This window comes from Lupinus angustifolius, chromosome LG11 (genome assembly GCF_001865875.1).
Source record: "Lupinus angustifolius cultivar Tanjil chromosome LG11, LupAngTanjil_v1.0, whole genome shotgun sequence".
Lineage (NCBI taxonomy): Eukaryota > Viridiplantae > Streptophyta > Magnoliopsida > Fabales > Fabaceae > Lupinus > Lupinus angustifolius.
Genome location: NC_032019.1, coordinates 1,826,511 through 1,845,771, shown reverse-complemented (window position 1 = coordinate 1,845,771; position 19,261 = coordinate 1,826,511). Strand labels below are relative to the sequence as shown.

At 32.8% G+C, this 19,261-nt stretch overlaps 5 protein-coding genes across 8 annotated transcripts; 2 read left to right on the top strand and 3 right to left on the bottom strand.

The window, feature by feature from the left end:
- Positions 2,583–3,417, top strand: LOC109361023. The gene has a single exon (XM_019606306.1). It carries the CDS (start codon positions 2,681–2,683, stop codon positions 2,957–2,959), a length of 279 nt encoding a protein of 92 aa, XP_019461851.1. The 5' UTR covers positions 2,583–2,680; the 3' UTR covers positions 2,960–3,417.
- Positions 5,359–12,806, top strand: LOC109361021 (peptidyl-prolyl cis-trans isomerase FKBP20-1-like). Of its 4 annotated transcripts, XM_019606303.1 has the most exons (7): positions 5,366–5,601; positions 6,322–6,451; positions 6,943–7,076; positions 7,163–7,242; positions 7,568–7,660; positions 7,802–7,991; positions 12,632–12,806. In XM_019606303.1, the coding sequence occupies exons 2-6, from the start codon at positions 6,343–6,345 to the stop codon at positions 7,950–7,952; spliced, it is 567 nt and encodes a 188-aa protein (XP_019461848.1). In that variant the 5' UTR covers positions 5,366–5,601; positions 6,322–6,342; the 3' UTR covers positions 7,953–7,991; positions 12,632–12,806. The 4 variants fall into 4 exon arrangements, with proteins under 4 accessions (XP_019461849.1, XP_019461850.1, XP_019461848.1 ...); XM_019606304.1 differs by lacking the exon at positions 12,632–12,806 and having other exon boundaries at positions 5,359–5,601; positions 6,333–6,451; positions 7,802–8,351; XM_019606305.1 differs by lacking the exon at positions 12,632–12,806 and having other exon boundaries at positions 5,364–5,601; positions 7,745–7,903.
- Positions 8,827–10,110, bottom strand: LOC109359628 (aspartic proteinase PCS1-like; the record flags this gene model as incomplete). Its single annotated transcript, XM_019604328.1, has 1 exon — positions 8,827–10,110. A coding segment is annotated over one exon (1,242 nt), but the record flags the coding sequence as incomplete, so codon positions are not given.
- On the bottom strand, positions 10,350–12,034 carry LOC109361020 (aspartic proteinase PCS1-like). The gene has a single exon (XM_019606301.1). The coding sequence runs from the start codon at positions 11,744–11,746 to the stop codon at positions 10,394–10,396; it is 1,353 nt and encodes a 450-aa protein (XP_019461846.1). The 5' UTR covers positions 11,747–12,034; the 3' UTR covers positions 10,350–10,393.
- Positions 15,270–17,778, bottom strand: LOC109359015 (glycerol-3-phosphate acyltransferase 5-like). The gene is made up of 2 exons (XM_019603510.1): positions 17,215–17,778; positions 15,270–16,342 (listed from the first exon to the last, which is right to left on the bottom strand). Exons 1-2 carry the CDS (start codon positions 17,773–17,775, stop codon positions 15,431–15,433), a joined length of 1,473 nt encoding a protein of 490 aa, XP_019459055.1. The 5' UTR covers positions 17,776–17,778; the 3' UTR covers positions 15,270–15,430.

The following is a 19,261-nucleotide window of genomic DNA, read 5'->3' as shown; positions in this document are numbered from 1 at the left end:
AAAAACTAAAACAAGAAGTAATAGTTAATTTCAATTTTATTCCATTTTATCCTCTCCTAAAACTTTCACACACTCTAACCTACAAATCACTTAACAGCACTCGTACAATATATTCTAATGTTCACTTAATTATTATGTAGTATCCTATAAGTGTGTCCTCAAACTAGTATGAAAAAGCATTTTTCAGTCATATACATGTGCAGAAACAAATTGCATTTTCTTATCGCTTTCATTTTCCCTAAAATTGTAAGAATCTTCCTTAGTCTACTAAATGTAGCACGTTGAACCCTTAACCGCTATGGTGCTAAATCTAATTTCTGTTAAGTGTCCATCTCTTTCTTTGTTTGCTCTCGCTATCTCTTAAACATGACATTGTTTTCTCTGCTACCATTTGAGATGTGTTAATTTCACCAACAAGTTTTCTGTTCATGACTATCTATGAGGATATTTTAAAGCAAATAAATAAAACGAGAAAGCTAGAATTTTGCCCAATCCCAAATTACTAACCAAAATTTCATTTCATAGAAGTTTCAACCTTTTATAATTAATGCTAAGGACTTGTTGATACTTCTCTACCTTAGTGATACACCACAAGTATTTCAATTTCAGTAATGTTATTTTAAATACTATGCTGTAACAGTGTCACAATTTTAAGTTATCCTTTGGCCTTTAAAGTCATCAAAATGGATCATAGGTTCGAGTATAGGTAAGGTAAGGTAATAAGGTTGATGTTAGAGATTTTAACTGGGGAGCCAATATTCTCTCAGCTAAGGAAATAAAGTACTAGCTACTAGATTTAAGGAATAAAGTACTTAATCTTACATGTAATTTCAGATTTCAGCTCGGGTTTGATTCTCACGAAAGAAAGTTTTTGTTGGAAAAATATTGTTAGTTGTATCAATATCCTAAGTTAACAAGATTTGACTAGAACCGGATTTTAATAAATAAAAAAACATTTCTAACTTCCATTTCTAAACGTTTATGTTAGAATCCTTTTAACTTCCATTTCTAACTTTTCACATAGTTTATAATTTTTTATTTAATCAATAAGCAACTAGAGTCCCCGTAAAAAAGGAAGTTTATATTTTTAAAAATAGAGTTTTTAATGTTGGCATGGAAACTATTTTTTAAGAAGTTGTTTGAAGTATTATTTAGAAAGTGAAAATAGTTTTTATTCGCTTAACAAATTTACGGTTCAAAATTTTAAACAATAATATTAGTTATCATTAACTAAAAAACTCAATTATTTTTGTTCTCTCACCCTACCTCACAAATAAATAAAATATTAATTTTTTTATTTCAATTATATGTATTTAATTATTATTTAATTAATAAATAATAAATAAATAGTGTATATTTTTAGTCAATTTTCAAATTTGAGGTAGTTTTATGGAACAATTCTAATTTAATAAGTCACTATAAATTTTCAACTACATTAATCATTATAAATTAAAAGCTCACAACTAATGAGCACAAATTGTAATATATAAGCTAGTTTTGGTGAATAAAGTCATAGTTAGGGTAACCATTGTTTTTGGAAATGTTAACTAATGTCTTTAAGTGCAATAGTTAGTATGGTAAAGTAAGTAGTTTTATTTTGGAAACATGAATTTAATACTTTGAAAATTAATAAAATTACTTTTTCAAAGAATTATGTTTTCCTTGAAAAATGTCCCAAGCACACCGGTCAACAAGACCATTTTTTATAAGCAAACAAAACACAAATAGGAAGAATAAAGCCCTATATCCTGAAACAGAATTACATGGTGAGATTCTTTTGAATCCCACTACAAAATAAGAACCTTTTTTGAAGAAACAACACAAGCTTGGTATCTACACACAGTAGAAGTAAAATTTCAAAAGTGATTTCCACTTCATAAAAGTAAATTAGTGAACAGGAACAGAAAAACTACATGGTCCCCACAATCTTGAGAATCTCCTCTGTATTGGGTATTTCTAGCCTTCAATGGAAAAATGAAATGATCTTTTCACCATCAAGCTTTCCCAATGCCAACAAAAAAAATTAACTTTGATAAAAGCTGCACTCCTATTTTTATCCTCTGTTAAATCTTTTCCCAAATGCTGACAAAGTTTCCTCTCAGTCTCAGACTATCACACACAAAATATTACAGTCTCTTCCACCCCCACCGCACTAACGTGACTCCATGGTTTTCTTAATTTATTTTCTCTCCTTTCTTTTCCAAAATAAACAATGTATCAGTGTAAGATTTTGCTGCATTCAATCCTCGTCTCCCCCTTTCATCACTGACGTATGCTTTGGGAACCCACCTCAATAATCAATATAATAATACTTTTTCCACCCAATATTTAATATTTATAAAAAAAATAAAGTATCTCATATCGTTAGAGTACACAAGTTATTCTTTTCTATGATTAAAATCGTGACATAATGATAATAGTTAGAGAAAATAACTAATGTCCTGAGAAGAAATCACACATATTAATCAATAATTTTAAAAAATATTCATGATTAAGAAAAAGGGGTGGGCCAAAGGAGGAACCAGGTGATACCCACTGCCACACACACACGACAAACCCATTATAAATACTATGTCCCTTAACCCCTTCTCAGTAAATTCACTGCCCACAGTTTTTAATTTCTTTCTTGTTCTCTTTTTCCTCTGTTCTACATCAAAGCAATTTTCTTTGTTCTGGTTCTATGGCTTCTGCTATGTCCACATGTAATAACAACAAGGAAAGTGCAACATCATACTTTGATGAGAAGTGGAAGTTCTCAAAGAAAGATGGGTCATCTAGAAGCAGATTTTCAAGGTCAAGCACAGGAACCACTTTCATAAAGAACTCTTCCACTACACAGAAGAAGTTTGTTTTTGCAAGGAAGTGTGCAAGGTTGGTGAAGGAGCAAAGAGCACGTTTTTACATCATGAGGCGCTGTGTTACAATGCTCATATGCTGGCGTGACTACAGTGATTCTTGAAGAAAAAGAGTTGTTGGTGAGGGAACCAAAAAGGGAACTTTATAGAGAGCTTAAAGTTTCTCTCTTTTTCGTTAATTCCTTCTTCTTCTTCTTCTTCTTCAAGACATGGAGCCCAAGTTTGAGGCATCACTGAAGAGAAGAAGAGATATACTTGTACATAATTTTTTCTTGGTTAGATTTTTCAGTTTTTGTAAGGGGTTTTAAAGCTCCATGAGTGAAGAGTTATGTTGATGTGTTACCTGTTAATTCATCTGTTCAATCTGAGAATAGAGAACAGTCTATTTGAATGAAGAGATTGATTGGAATTTAGACTAAATATGACATTTTTTTCTTCTTGTTTTTTTCATTATCAAGCTCATTAGGGGTTTAATTTCTGTTGATTTGTAAGTGTTGTTGATCTTTGGGATTGAGGAAGAAGTGAGTGTTGTTGAGATCTTAAATGATAGAGATTCCATATTCCAAGTTTGAAACAATTGGAACTGAGCTTAGGCAAGGAAGCTATGTGTTGTATAGATCTGAATGCTGCTTAGGCTGACGCAACATTGTACTAGTACTTCTTTATTTAATCTTTTTACTGCAATTAATTTAATGGAAATTAAATCATGGAGGTTATCTGTTTTACTCTTAGTATCAACCTCATTTTTAAACAAACAACTAATTCTTTTTTAGTGTATATGATTATCTCTTAATAAATATCAGTTTTTGGAATAAAATATTGAATTTTTAATTATCATAAAAATTTAGCAAAGTCTTATAACAATTTAACTAACATTTTCTTTTTCACAAGGATGGAAGTTGAGAGCTGTTCCTAACTGTGCGTCCTACCGTAAAAAAGTATATATGTTACGGAAATAATTATATTAATTTATATGATGTTTATTATAATTTTCAAAATATATTATTTTATATTTAGCTAATAATTTTTACTTGAAGATTATTAAAGAATCAAATGGGAGTGAAAATGAAACATGGGAAGTTAATGTACTGTTAGACTTCAATAAACTTTTTTTTTTTCCAAAATTGACAAATAAACATAAGCATATGTATGATTATGATAGAAAAATAAAATATAAATTTCGTTCAACAAATAAAACATGTAATGTTTTTATTATGTTCCTGTAGATGATAATAATTTTTATTTTGAGAATAATGTATCTCATTATATAAGAAGATAAATTGTTTGTAATAAAATTATAACATGTGTCATGTTTAATTATTTTCTATAAAATATTTCTAAAATAACATAAAATAATACACATATATCATACTTTTACTAATCGAAAGAGATAAGTTATAATAATTTATTCTTTTTAAATTTTGGGAAGAAACTAAAGTTATCTTCTTTTTTTGAAGTTTCACAAGACAAAAAGCTTCTTTATGTAAAAATATTAGTTTAAGGCATTGGGAATGGCAGTAGCATGGATGCTGTCACGCTGACAACGGAGTCACGAGAGAGAGCCAAACAAAATAAGGGACTCACGCAAAGACGTTAATACGTTATTATATTCACGTATTGTACACGCATAAGATAAAAAAAATAACTATATAAAATAAAAATAGTTTATAAATATAATGTTTTATTTGAAATTTTACTTTAAACTAAATTTGTTTTATTAGGACTAGCAAAATAATTAAAACAATTTTCTATTAACATCTTTAAATAAAAGGTCATTATATGATTTATATGCAGACATTAGCTCTTAATGTAATGCATGATTTTTAAATTAAAAGCATTCCAAACAAATGATGTGTAATTTTGATATATTTGTGATATGATATTTATGTTTAATCAATTATTTAATTTACCTATTACAAATATATCCATTTACAATAATAAAATGTCAAATTTATGATTTAGGTAAACAATTTATCATGTACAATTAGTGTGTCATTAGTTATTCATGCGTTAATTATTATTAATTTTTAAATAAAAGTAATAAATATGAGTGCTAATAATAAAATAACGAGGTATAAAAATTATATTGATAATAAGTAGATACTAACTCATTAATAAAATCAATGTTATAATGTTACTTTTATGTATCAATCTTTAATCTAGACGTTTGAGCAATAATTATTTGTTTGAGTGGATAAAATATATGTTTGTTCCTCTAATTTTCAAATTTAATTAAATAAAAAAATAATGGCATCAAACTAAATAGATCCTTGAACGGAATTATAAAGACATGATTTACTTCTTGAAAAATGTAACTTTATCTATCATTCTTCATTTCATAAATATACCTTATAACAAGTTTTTCTTTTCATTGGAAAACCTATCACACAAACATAACTTTAAAGTAAGTTGTATTTTTTTTTTAGAATGGAGATATTGGGTCGGGTCGGATCAAACCTAACACAATGCATGTATAGCAACGCTACCCGGTAGAACGTAGATACACGCGCATAAAGATTCCCGTCTGCAAGATATACTACGCGCTAACGTTGCGCGTGGGGGTATTGATTCCCAAGGGTTTCAGTTCCAAAAAAAACCTTTGCCACTCGGAGAAGAGCATCATCGTGAGCTTATGGCCTCTCAATTTCTCCGAAACTCATCGATTACGTCATCACTGTTTTTTGTTCCTGTTACCAGATTAAACCGTTTCCTTCCAGAAGCTTCTTCACTCTTCTCCTGAAACAAGGTTTACTCTCGCTATTGTTGTCTCTCTATCTTTTTTCTAACCATTGTTCGCACTATATCAATTCCTTTATTTTATTGCTTCTGATTTTATTTTGTTTTTCCCTTTTGTGCTAACAACTGTTATATGCTATCAATGTTTTCAAAATTCAATTTTTTAATTGTATGAATTATGGATCTTACTGGGGTATAGGTTGTAGTGTTGTACCAAAAATAAAATAATAAAAAATTTAAGACTGGTTTTAATTTTCGCGCGCTGGGGATTGATAATTAAAAGTGTAAACGAGTCTAATTTCATGATCTGGTGTAGTTTTATGAATTGTCTTATTACACAATGTGGAAGCTAAGGTGAATATGGTTGATTGTAATTTACATGGGCTAGAAAATTTGCAATGAACCCTTTTATTTATAGATTACTTTAGAAATTAAAAACCCCTGTATTTCATGGTTATCAACTAGACTTACTGACTTTAGAAACTGAGCAAATTAGTGTGAATTTAATCCCAGGGAGTTAATATGCATGGATTGGGAGGTTCAAGGAGTTGGGTTTGTTGAATTTAAAAATTAGAACCATAACTGTTTATGATCTTTTGTTCTTTCTGGTTTTACCCTGATATCCTTTATCCTTGTATGTTATAATTCATTTTATTTATGATATAATGCAACTCTGGTGATGGTTTATACAATGCTCAACTAACCATTAGTTTATGTTATTCTTATGTAGCTTGTTAACAGTGTGCAAACAATGGTTGATGCAATTGATTTGACTGGTGATGGAGGAGTCATCAAGACCATTGTGAGAAAAAGCAAACCTGATGCTGTGGCTCCAACTGAAGATTTTCCTCTTGTCGATGGTAATGCTTTTCCCAGTAATGTGAATACTTTAGAGTGATTTTTGTGATGAACTGTATTACTTGGTAGGTAATCTTTAATTAGGCCATAAGCTTGTAATACATTAACTTATTCAGGACATTTAGGCACATACTTTTGTTGTGTTTCACATCTAGTAAAATCACTTTTGTCATTTAGGTGGTCTAGAAGTCAATACAATCATGTAGTATTATTTGCAAAGATTAAAAGAATAAATAGGGAAAATAGCATTGGCTCAATGAAAAACAAGACACAATGAACGTTCTTTGCGGTATCACTCAATCCAAAGGAAACAAACTTACATCTTTTGAAAATTTGAAAAAAAAGTTATAATTAGCAACCAAATAAAATTCATCATATCTGTAAAAAGTTTGTAAGTTTGCAAGTGGCTTTCTAGCTCATTCCAATTTTGAAGCACCATATGCATGGTTTTATTGATACTTTTCATAATAATTTGTTATTTGCCCTCTCTCAGTGCATTATGAAGGCACACTTGCTGATACTGGAGATGTATTTGACACTACCCATGAAGATAACACTATCTTCTCTTTTGAGGTTGGAAAAGGCAGTGTTATCAAGGCTTGGGACATTGCAGTGAAAACCATGAAGGTCCGCAAAGCATGCTTTTTTAATTTTCTGTAATTATTTAAATAAAGGTATTAATGTCATGTTTTTTTGCTGGTTGAATTCACCAGGTAGGAGAAATAGCAAAAATAGCATGCAAGCCAGAGTATGCATATGGTAGTGCAGGATCTCCACCAGATATTCCCCCAGAGTACTGATCTCATTTCATGCATATTCCCCTCACAAAGACAGAAAACATATTTATTGTTAAGTGAACAAATTTAAAATGAAACCTATAACTTAAAAATGAAACAGTGTTGAAGAAGCCTTTTAACAATATTGTTTTACTAATTACTTCAATAGTAAGTATGAACAAATATCAATGTGTGATAGACATAGTAAATATTTCTAATTATACAAATATAAGGTGAAGAAGTCTTGTCTAAGTTTCTCAAAGCTTGGTTTCTTAGCTAATCTTCTTTTTCTTTTTTCTCCTTTTATGAATGCAAATTTATAATCTTTTCATTTTCTTGCAGTGCGACACTTATTTTTGAAGTTGAGCTACTTGCCTGTAAGCCAAGGAAGGGTTCCAGCCTGGGAAGTGTTTCAGAGGAGAGGGCTAGACTCGAGTAAGTAGCACATCTTATGCTTAACTATTTCTTTTATTTTCCTCATCCCGAAAGTTAGTCTAATTTATTTTTTGTTTGATTGAGATGCATCTCGTGTTTGGAAAGCAATATGATGTGTGTATTGTGACTTGAAAAAAATAGCGAGCTGAAGAAACAGCGAGAGATAGCCGCTGCTGCGAAAGAAGAGGAGAAGAAGAAGAGAGAAGAAGCAAAAGCAGCAGCTGCTGCTCGGGTGCAAGCGAAGTTAGATGCCAAGAAAGGTCAAGGAAAGGGTAAAGGTAAAGGAAAGTAGATAAACTTGATGTATGAAGATAATCAAGTATTTCTAAAGGTTCTGGTTCTCATCTTCATGAGTCAGGGAAAATTCTAACATGCTTCTGGTTGAGTTGGAGCATTTCATGCTCTAGGCTTCCAACTCCGTTGATTTATTACAAAAAAATCGTAGCTAAAATTATGGCATGAAATTTGTTTGAAATAACATTGATTTTCCTTTCTCCTTCCATATAACTTGGTTCATGTTTCTACAAATTCTTCATCGTGAGGGGATACAAGTGTTGAAACCAATTTAACCATGTCAAAGAGGCAGATGAAAATCGTAAAGGTTCTTTTTCACTGTCCTCCCTCGAATAAACTGAAACATAATTCCCATTTGAACAAGGTAATTGTTAGAATAGTGACAAAAGGAATTTCTATTCATGACAACTCAAATAATATCAACGGTTTTCATTTCTTATATTAAAAATTATTCTACTTGAGTCACTTTTATACATGTGTATATGACTATATGTAATCTTCATTTTAATTAGCTCTTACATTTATTATTAAGAGTTTAAAATCTGTGTACTAACCGTGTAAATTTTTTACACTGTCACTATATCATCCACCATTGATTTGTATTACTTTTGTTTGAGAGTCAATGATGAATAACAAATCAATGGTGGATGATTTACTGACAGTGTAAAATACACTTACAATGTATGATTCACTAACACTTTATAGACCTTTTAAACTTATGATCACGAGAGATATAAATTTGACATCATTAACTTGTTTAAAAGTTTGCGAATTTTAATTGAGCCAAAAAAAATACTTTAACATTAAACTCGACTTGAGTCAATCCTTAATAAATCGAGTTGAGTTGAGTCAAGTTGGTCAAAGTGAATAAAAATATAATGATGCTGAGATGGTTACAAAACTATGTCCAAGTTCTAAGGAGCAATTCCTAGCCGTTGACTAGCAAGGTCACACCTAGTATCGGTGAACCCAACTCTAGAGTTTACCAAATCAAATTCCATCCACACGTTCTGCTGATGATGATGACCAATCACATAAGCCTCAATCCCTAAAAGGTCAGAGTTCCCAAAAGTGAAACAATACACCCAATCATTACTCCCCTTTGCCACGTCAACCACCTTATATAACAACCTCTCCCCGGAAACTCTCAATTCCGCCCCCGTAAACACCATCGTCACCACCGGTAACGGCGGAAGACTCGCCCAACTCACTGGAACTCGGTAACACAAATCCATCGCCCCCTCAAATATAAAATTCGCGTCATCAAGAAGCGTCAGCACCCCTTTAGTTTGAGCCACGAACTCGTTTTTCAAAGCAGTGTAAACCGACCCGAGTAAAAACGTGAACTGGGTACCCGAATCCACCATTGTCTGACCCGCACCGGTGTGATCGGGTACAAAAACGGATTTTGGTAGTTGCAGCAATTTCTCCGAAACTTTAATCCCTTCGAGCTGAACCGTGTACGCGACACGGTCGAAATACGGCAATGACGATGTTGTTTTGACTAAGGGAGTGTAGTGAAGAGGCCCAAGCCATGGAAACGTGGTGGCGCCGCCACCAAAGAGAAGCACGCCGGAGGAATCGCCGGAGGAGATGCAGTACGAGAATTTGGATAAACCCATTTGGTTCACGAAAGAGAGTGACCCCCGGTTCATGCCCATTAACCCGGTTGTTTTGGAATCTTCATCAATGTTGGAACTATACCCGGTATCTATGCACCCGAATATTGACCCAGATTGTGCGGTTCCTCCCATGAAGAATGTATCAGTGGCGAGGTTGCCCTCGATGGAGGAGGCGTCGGCGTAGGAAATGATGACGTGGCAGAGATTTTTCGGGTCGCATGAAACGGGTATAGGAAAGTCTCGGGTTCGGGTTGTGCAGATGGAAGAGTTGCATGGTGTGGGGGTGTACGAGGAAGTGAGGAGAGGGTTAAAAATGGAGTTTAAGTTAGAGAATTTTTTGCAGTGTAGCCAAGAGAGTTCACTCCCTGTGTCGAGGACCATGGTAACGTTCTGTGGGGGCGTGCCAACTGTTAATGAAATTGTTAAGGTAACGTTGTGATGGAAAGTTAACTTACGTGAAGAGGGTAGTGGTAGTTTTTGTACTTTTAAAGGCAATATAAGAAGAGCTTGTGTTTGTATTTGTTTTGAAGAGATAACAAATCAATGGTGGATGATTTACTGACAGTGTAAAATACACTTACAATGTATGATTCACTAACACTTTATAGACCTTTTAAACTTATGATCACGAGAGATATAAATTTGACATCATTAACTTGTTTAAAAGTTTGCGAATTTTAATTGAGCCAAAAAAAATACTTTAACATTAAACTCGACTTGAGTCAATCCTTAATAAATCGAGTTGAGTTGAGTCAAGTTGGTCAAAGTGAATAAAAATATAATGATGCTGAGATGGTTACAAAACTATGTCCAAGTTCTAAGGAGCAATTCCTAGCCGTTGACTAGCAAGGTCACACCTAGTATCGGTGAACCCAACTCTAGAGTTTACCAAATCAAATTCCATCCACACGTTCTGCTGATGATGATGACCAATCACATAAGCCTCAATCCCTAAAAGGTCAGAGTTCCCAAAAGTGAAACAATACACCCAATCATTACTCCCCTTTGCCACGTCAACCACCTTATATAACAACCTCTCCCCGGAAACTCTCAATTCCGCCCCCGTAAACACCATCGTCACCACCGGTAACGGCGGAAGACTCGCCCAACTCACTGGAACTCGGTAACACAAATCCATCGCCCCCTCAAATATAAAATTCGCGTCATCAAGAAGCGTCAGCACCCCTTTAGTTTGAGCCACGAACTCGTTTTTCAAAGCAGTGTAAACCGACCCGAGTAAAAACGTGAACTGGGTACCCGAATCCACCATTGTCTGACCCGCACCGGTGTGATCGGGTACAAAAACGGATTTTGGTAGTTGCAGCAATTTCTCCGAAACTTTAATCCCTTCGAGCTGAACCGTGTACGCGACACGGTCGAAATACGGCAATGACGATGTTGTTTTGACTAAGGGAGTGTAGTGAAGAGGCCCAAGCCATGGAAACGTGGTGGCGCCGCCACCAAAGAGAAGCACGCCGGAGGAATCGCCGGAGGAGATGCAGTACGAGAATTTGGATAAACCCATTTGGTTCACGAAAGAGAGTGACCCCCGGTTCATGCCCATTAACCCGGTTGTTTTGGAATCTTCATCAATGTTGGAACTATACCCGGTATCTATGCACCCGAATATTGACCCAGATTGTGCGGTTCCTCCCATGAAGAATGTATCAGTGGCGAGGTTGCCCTCGATGGAGGAGGCGTCGGCGTAGGAAATGATGACGTGGCAGAGATTTTTCGGGTCGCATGAAACGGGTATAGGAAAGTCTCGGGTTCGGGTTGTGCAGATGGAAGAGTTGCATGGTGTGGGGGTGTACGAGGAAGTGAGGAGAGGGTTAAAAATGGAGTTTAAGTTAGAGAATTTTTTGCAGTGTAGCCAAGAGAGTTCACTCCCTGTGTCGAGGACCATGGTAACGTTCTGTGGGGGCGTGCCAACTGTTAATGAAATTGTTAAGGTAACGTTGTGATGGAAAGTTAACTTACGTGAAGAGGGTAGTGGTAGTTTTTGTACTTTTAAAGGCAATATAAGAAGAGCTTGTGTTTGTATTTGTTTTGAAGAGACACAAGAAATATTTGTTTGAATTATTATTTGAAGGATGATGAAGAAAAGGGAAGTTGCAAGAGAAGGGAGAAGAAGGAAAAGTACATTGAGAGAGGAATCAGAAGAGGCCATGATTGGAGAAAATTGATTGAGAGGGGTCTTTGTTTGTATGTGTTGGTTGGTGTGGAGTAGTTTGCTAACTCCTCAACTAGTTGAATTGGAGCTTCAAATGGGAATTCAAAGAAGTGAGAGAAAGAGGGTGCATCTTGATTGTACTATCAGTACTACTCACAGTGTTTTGGTGCCCTCTAAACATTAATGCTCTTTTCATATATAGCTGGATTTGAATCAGAATCCATGTCGTGGCATTTGGTTAGCTAGTCATCTTCAAAACATTAGATGAACCCAGTTTTATCTTAAAAATAATAATAATAATAATAATAATTGACCAAAAATAATAATAATAATAATTGACCAAAAATAATAATAATAATTTAAAATTTTAATTGATATGATATGTCTTTATTGATATGAATAACTTATTAGATAAATTTTGAGACATCAAATTTATGTTACATAGTATTTAACTACATGAGACCACAAAATTATTAAAATATTCCTATAGGACACAAAGTTCTTATATTCTATTTACTGTCAAGTATTCTTTTAAGGCAGGAAGTGCATTATAGTATTCTTATCGGGCAGATCAAAGTACATTCTAGATTCACAAACCCTCTCATAGAATATTATGAAGCGCATTAGTTAATTCTCTTCCTGTTAAATCGTGGGCAGAATGTAACATAACATGTTTCTTTGATGATGAAAGACGGACCGTACATGCCATATCTCAAATTGCATTTGTTATTACTATTTGATGGTTACGTATCATTAAGATTGGATCTAGTGTGGTATTTTATTAGATTCTTTCACACATCAAGCATGTATCTTGAGTATGTATCAGATAAACGTGTCATGTTTTTTAGGGATCTTATTAAGCTTATTCATATTCATACAAAGACATTATATAATATGCTTGAAGACATGATTTATTTGAAAAGCGAGAGCTTAAGAAACAAGAAAGGAAAAATTTGATGCCACCGACACTTTCTTTAGAAAAGGCTCTCTCTGTAGTGTAAAAGCATGGAAAAAAGAGCAGATATATAGGAAAAGTGGGATGAGCCCATAAACCACCAAAACTGAGGACAAAATCTGTTATCACAAAATCATGTCTTGACTAATGAAAACATGTCTCTTAGTTAAAAAATTTAACGTTCATTATTTTTTATATTTTTGTTTTAATATTATTAGTCTGAAACATAATTCAGGACATGATTTAGGACAACAAATCCTTGTCCCAAAACTACAACCTATAAATAACAAACTCGTATGTTTAATTTATTATCCCTTCACTACGCGTATATTTTTAAAGAATGGTTTGAAATTTTGGCAACACGATCTTAGCATGGTGCGATTAGTAAGTGCAGCCAAATTGACTATAAGTCTATAACTATCATAGGTCAATCATTAAAATAAAATACGAAATTTTCCAACTTCATTTAAAGCTTGATTTAGACTCTGCTTTTGAATGGCAAAGGATGCAGGGTCTATGTTGCATTATTAGTTGTTGGTGATTATACTAAATCGGTGACAATTAATGTTAAATATTTTATGCTTTAGTCTCAAGTTAATGATTTTGTGCAAACCTGCTTTATAATGCCTTCCCTTATTGTTTGGTTGTGCAATGAGTTTGATGAGTGGAAAATTCGTGCTATTGCTGTCCGATACAGCTACTTAAGACTAAGATGCATGGGGACCATTCAAGGAATCAAACAACAGTTAGTATGAAAATTGCATATAATGACACAATGATATATAGGTGTAGCTAACAAATCAAATTGAAAGTTCTCATTAGGTACCTATTTTGGGTTTTTTGGTAACCTCTTATGGTTATAGGTCAAGGGTTTAAGATAAGTTGTCTGTTTTAGCTACCTTAAGACTAAGATAGGTGGACCATTCAAGCAATCAAACATCAAATAGAGCAGCCCCTATTCTTTTGGTTTGAAATTTGCATATAATGACACTACTGGCAATAAAGTTGTAGCAAACAAATCATATTGAAAGTTCATTAGCTAGCTATAGCTACCAATATTTTTGGAAACGTTATATGGGCCAAGGTTTGGTACATAAATGACATTTTTCTCTTCTTTTCAGATGAAAAAGTAAGAGCAGTTCTCTCTTTTAATTAATGATGGTGAAATTTGAGGTATTTTAGTATCTTATGTGTTGATACATCATAGGTGGAAAGGGTTTCCATCCAATACTCAAGTATGCTATTTATTTATTAAACAAATGGAATATTAAACTTCTGAATTAGATGAAACTAAATGGTTGGTAGAAAATTCTCGATTAGAGCATGTAGAGAGTGACACAAGTTTAGTCTTAGCATTCAACCATTTTTACTCCAGAATCTTTTATATAGTGAAGAATAACAATACTTTATTAGTAATAGTAATTAAAGTATTTCAGATTGCTTTTAATTCTATCTCAAACTATAGTTTCAAAAGTACAAAACAAACTATAGTTTGAAATTTAATGTGAATTGCACCGGTGAAATTTCAAAAATGTCAAATAAATTAAGTAATGTTGAAAAAAATACTTATTAAGCATCAAAATATACTTTTCACAATTCCAAATTACAATATAATTTTCAAAGACGATAGTTGATCAAAATCTTATGTTTCTTTCAAAAGTATTAATATTCTATATTCCGTAAAATAAATTTCCAAATGGAAAAGGAAATTAAACCAAAGATGATATGAATCTTTAGCTCTATGATTTTAAGTGGAAGTGAAGAAGAATGATAATATGTTATTGGTAATAATAAATAAAGAAGGTGATAGTAGATTATAGTTCATAGATTTTTAGGGTATAAAAATATAAATATTAGTATTCTAAAATAAATTAAGTTTTGTAAAATAAAAATGACAAATTTTTTATTTCTTTCTCAAACAATATTTTGAAACTTAAAGTCAATTGCACTGTATAGAATTTAAAAAATATCAAACATGCTATATAAACATGGAAAAAAATTATTTTCGATTCTCAAAATATATTTTTGATGCCACCTAAGTAGAATGTTATTTTCAATGAGAAAATTTAAAAATAATTTATTTTTTACTTAAAAATATTATGATTTTGATTCAATAAAAATAAATTCCAAATTAAAAAATAAAAACAAAACAAAAATTATTTGAATCTCAATCTCTATAATTTTATATCAAACTGATAGATAATAATGATACATTATTAACGATAGTAAATAAAGTATATTATAGTAGAGAAAAACTTATCTCAATTTTATTTTTTATTGAAGCTTGTTATTATTTTTTGTTTCCCGCAAAAAAAAAATATCCAAATGAAAAAGGAAAATATATCTGAAGATGATCCAGATTTTCATATCTATAATTTTAAATCAAAATGGTGGAAAAAAATATTATATTAATAATAGTAAATGAGAATAACATTTGTTATATTTAATTATTTTTAAAAAAAATATTTTCAAAACTAAAAAAAATAATATATATGTTATATTTTTATTAGTTGGAAGGAAATAAATTATTTCATAGATATGATGAGATATTTTATTACTTAGTAAAACAAAAGAATACAAACAATCAATTTACAGGGCAATAAAAAATAAAATTACAAATTTATGACTTCAATCAATACACAAACTGGACCCTAGATGATACATTGATACAAAACAAAATAAAACAATTAATCTTATTCTATCTGTATATTATTCCGATTGTATTGTTACTTTAAAAATGGCTTGAATGTGTTCACCACCTTCGTTATCTGATCAACCAATGAAATATATGAAACAGTGCCATCATTCCCAGCCAAGACCCTATACTTGTCTTTTCGAGTGAAGTTGGTGCACTCAAACCCTAACGTAGCCGCCAATATTCTCTGCACATAGTTAGCCACATCATGAGGGCTCTTCCCCGAAGAACATGTAGCCTCAACCGGTAACTGGTTCAAGAAAGTGACCTCATAAATCGGCCTTGGGTTCATGAAGAAGAAAATAGGGTCCAAACCTTTCCAACCCCTAGCAGTGGTTGCATGGAAGAACCCTACTCTATAGTTCATGGCCACTGGGACAATTCTGTCAGTTAACTCAGCAAAGAGTGCACTAAACCTTAAAAGGAAAGGTTCACGACAAGTTGTTCCTTCTGGGCACACCACTAAATCGCCTTTGGATAGTTCACGTTTGATTTTTTCAGCGTCCACATTTCGTATCCTTGTTAACCTCAAGGTTGGAATCGGAGATAGTATCTCTGAAAATCGAGAGATAGAGTATGTGACTGCTGGGATTTTGCGTTGGAGTACTGAACCGAGCACAACTGGATCAAGAAGAGTTCGATGAGTGCATACGAATAAGACACCAGGATTCCCATTAGAGGGAGGAGAGGGTGGTTTACCCTTCATAATCACATTTCCACCAAGTATGGTAGATAAATAGGGGATAGCCCAAAAGGGTAAAATGATGCCTATGGTGATTCGTATTATGGCGAGTAAAATGCCTATAGGGATCCATAAGAGGATTAATAGGGAGGTGAACGCTGTTGGCCGCTTCACCAGGCGGCCGTCGTGGAAGATCACCGGGAGTGGACGGAGAACCTGGTCATACTTTTGGCTTGTTAAGAATGGTGGGTGCATTTGTTCCTGCGTGTAAACGAGATAAAGAAATTATATCACAAAGAAAAAGTTGTATGAGTAAAAGTCTCTTTGGTTTTTCTAATCTAAACAAATCATCTTATAAAAATCTAAAGCAATCAAATTAAATGAGTTTTTACTTTCAATAAATGGTATTCTCTTCATTAGTAAAAAAATAGTGTTAGGGTGATTGCTCAGGCTTAAAGTCATGGAAGAACTAACATGCATCAAGGCTAAACAAACTTTTACTGAAATATTTACAGATAATGCAACAACACTACTACATTCAAGCAATTATAGAATTTGTGTTGAATATCGTATTCGATTTGGTAAATATGCTACTGATGGTTTGGCCTTAGTACTGTAATTCATGATGAAATACATATTTTTTTTAACCATACAGGACTAATGAAGTTGCCAAAGAAATCGAAACAGGTTTGGAAGTGTTTGTGGTTCCTAATTGTATGGACCTTACTGATAAAGATAAAGCAAGATGGTATCTGAAAATGATAGGCTTAATTTTGAGAAATGTTTGAATGAGATTAGGATGAGCTTGTGGGTTATCATTAAAGCCAATTTTCTAGGTGTAAGTTATTCTTTTTGTGATTGGGTAACAAATCCTCTTGAATGCTAAAAGGTTGTAACTGCTAAACTTTTTGTAGTGTTTGCATGATGTACCTCAGGTATGTCCTATCAATAAATTGTTTTTATGGAGAAAAAGATTTTGAACCTTCCGTCAACTTATCAGTTGTGCCAACCATTATCGGCAATTATTTTTAATATAAAATAAACTAATTCAAATATGCACCCATGATGCATTTTTCTGGTTCTTGTTTTGAAATTTGTCTTGAAAAACTATTGAGATTTGATTAACTAATTACCTTGCAAAGCTTGGAGAAGGAATTATAGGTTGAAGTACTAGGCCTTCCCATGCCCAAAGTGGGTGCATCTTCTTCCTTAAAAAGCATAGTAACCCTTTCAGAAATGGTACTAATCGAGTCACCTTGGACCATACCAGTGGCTAGCCCAAACCCATTGAAAGAGAGCTCGCACCCAACAACCTCATCAGCACGTAAATGCTCCTTAACAAACCTCTCCACCATTATTCTTGGCATCTTAGTCACCACAACCCTCTTATCATTGGAGATAAACACCTTCCAAGCTTCCATGTCAAGATCATCCATGTAGAACTTTGGCAAAACTGCCCTTGCCACGGACTCAAGCTCAGTTTTAGGTACCCCAGCTGAGGACACAAAGATCATCACCTTAAGAGCCATTTCCTCCATGCCAAATATATCTAACAAACGAACAACGGGCCATAGAATTAACAACAAGGCAAAACGAATCAAACCCGATGCTTCAAAGGCTACTAACATGAAATAAGAGAATATATCCAAATGCTTCAAAAGCGTGCCTTCTAGTTCAGACACAACAGATTCCATTCTGATTTTTGAGTTATAGCACTCTCTATTTTGCTTTGTACAACTGGGTCCTTAATGTTTTGCTACAAGTTTCAATGTTTTGGATTTTTTTGAGTTTCCTAATGTTTCCCTCGCTCTCTTTTGCTATTAGCTTGGGTGAGCATAATGGGTTTATATGGTTATAAGATTAAAGGATTATTGGGTTTCTAATGTTTGGGACTACAAGGCAGTTTATCGGTTTTACAACCACCCTTCACCACATATTATATACAACTCCACTTGTCCCTCAATCTTAATTTTCTTTTTGGTGGATATATCCGTGAAGAATTGACGATTATAAGCCACGTTTATTGGCAAAAATTGATTACTTAACCCCAACAAATATTAAAAAAGTACGTAGTCTTGGTAGATAGCTACTTTGGAGGTTTGGACACCTAAAATTATTGGCGTGTAATACGAGTATTTGGGTTACTTACCATTGCTTATAGTGAAGCGTACGTATCATTTTCACGCTATTTTTTGTGTAATTACAAATTAGTTAATCGTCACATTTTTTATATAGGATGGTTGTGTAGAAAGTGCTAGAGAAAACGTATAGTAACCATCTAAAACTCTTACCAGCAACCATTATTTAGCAGTAACCACCGTATGCACTATTGATGTACTGAAAAGTGTATATGATGTAATCTTTGAGTGAATTATACACATACGATTTGAAGTTTTTATAAAACTCCCCGCGTCAATACTACGAAATTATTTAATGACGTTTTAGGCTTAAATTTAATAATGTTGATAATTATTTTATCTTCGAGCATGTGAAACTTTTAATATTTTATATCATTGTAAATACTAATACTAATAATATATATTAGTATAACTTTTTATATGGAAAAGTCTTTTTGATCGGGAGAGAGGGAAAACTATGGGGCCTTTTGTCCAGCCTTTTTTTCTTCAAATAAATGTCTTTAAATGTATTGTTTATGTTGATAAGTAATGGTGAGATGACATTTATTATTTAGTAAATCTTATTTATTGTAGGACAAATATGAAGTATCAACATGCATGCATTTAAATATCATTGATGTGAGTTAATATATTTTTAATATAATAGTGAGAATGAGATCCGAACATATATGATTTAATGCAAACTATCTAAACTTGTCACCACTAGTCAATCTAGTGGCAAAGTTCAACTAACTAGAATTAAAGAAAATCATTAATAGTCTCTTGTGTCTAAGAAACCATTTTTAAATAATTAAAAGTATGCCACGATTATTTTTATTTAATGTTTTAAATAATTGTAAGAGAAATAATAAAAAAAACTATTGTTTTCATCATTATAATTCTTCAAAAAATAGGATGAATGAAAATAATATGACATACTTTATATTATAATCACTAATGAAAATATAAAAAATATGTTCTTAATATAAGCATACCTAATAACCTAAACAAAGCCGATTAACTAATTATTGTAGGGTAATTCTTTGATGATACCTTAAGATTG

What these genes read in the sequence shown, in the direction of transcription:
- LOC109361023 (XM_019606306.1), top strand. Translation starts at nt 2,681, where the DNA reads ATGGCTTCTGCTATGTCCACATGTAATAACAACAAGGAAAGTGCAACA.
- LOC109361021 (XM_019606303.1), top strand. Translation starts at nt 6,343, where the DNA reads ATGGTTGATGCAATTGATTTGACTGGTGATGGAGGAGTCATCAAGACC. An exon ending in TTGCAGTGAAAACCATGAAG is followed by an intron (nt 7,077 to 7,162) that starts GTCCGCAAAGCA and finishes TGAATTCACCAG; the next exon opens with GTAGGAGAAATAGCAAAAAT. An exon ending in GAGGAGAGGGCTAGACTCGA is followed by an intron (nt 7,661 to 7,801) that starts GTAAGTAGCACA and finishes TGAAAAAAATAG; the next exon opens with CGAGCTGAAGAAACAGCGAG.
- LOC109361020 (XM_019606301.1), bottom strand. Translation starts at nt 11,746, where the DNA reads ATGGCCTCTTCTGATTCCTCTCTCAATGTACTTTTCCTTCTTCTCCCT.
- LOC109359015 (XM_019603510.1), bottom strand. Translation starts at nt 17,775, where the DNA reads ATGGAATCTGTTGTGTCTGAACTAGAAGGCACGCTTTTGAAGCATTTG. An exon ending in CCTTCTCCAAGCTTTGCAAG is followed by an intron (nt 16,343 to 17,214) that starts GTAATTAGTTAA and finishes GTTTACACGCAG; the next exon opens with GAACAAATGCACCCACCATT.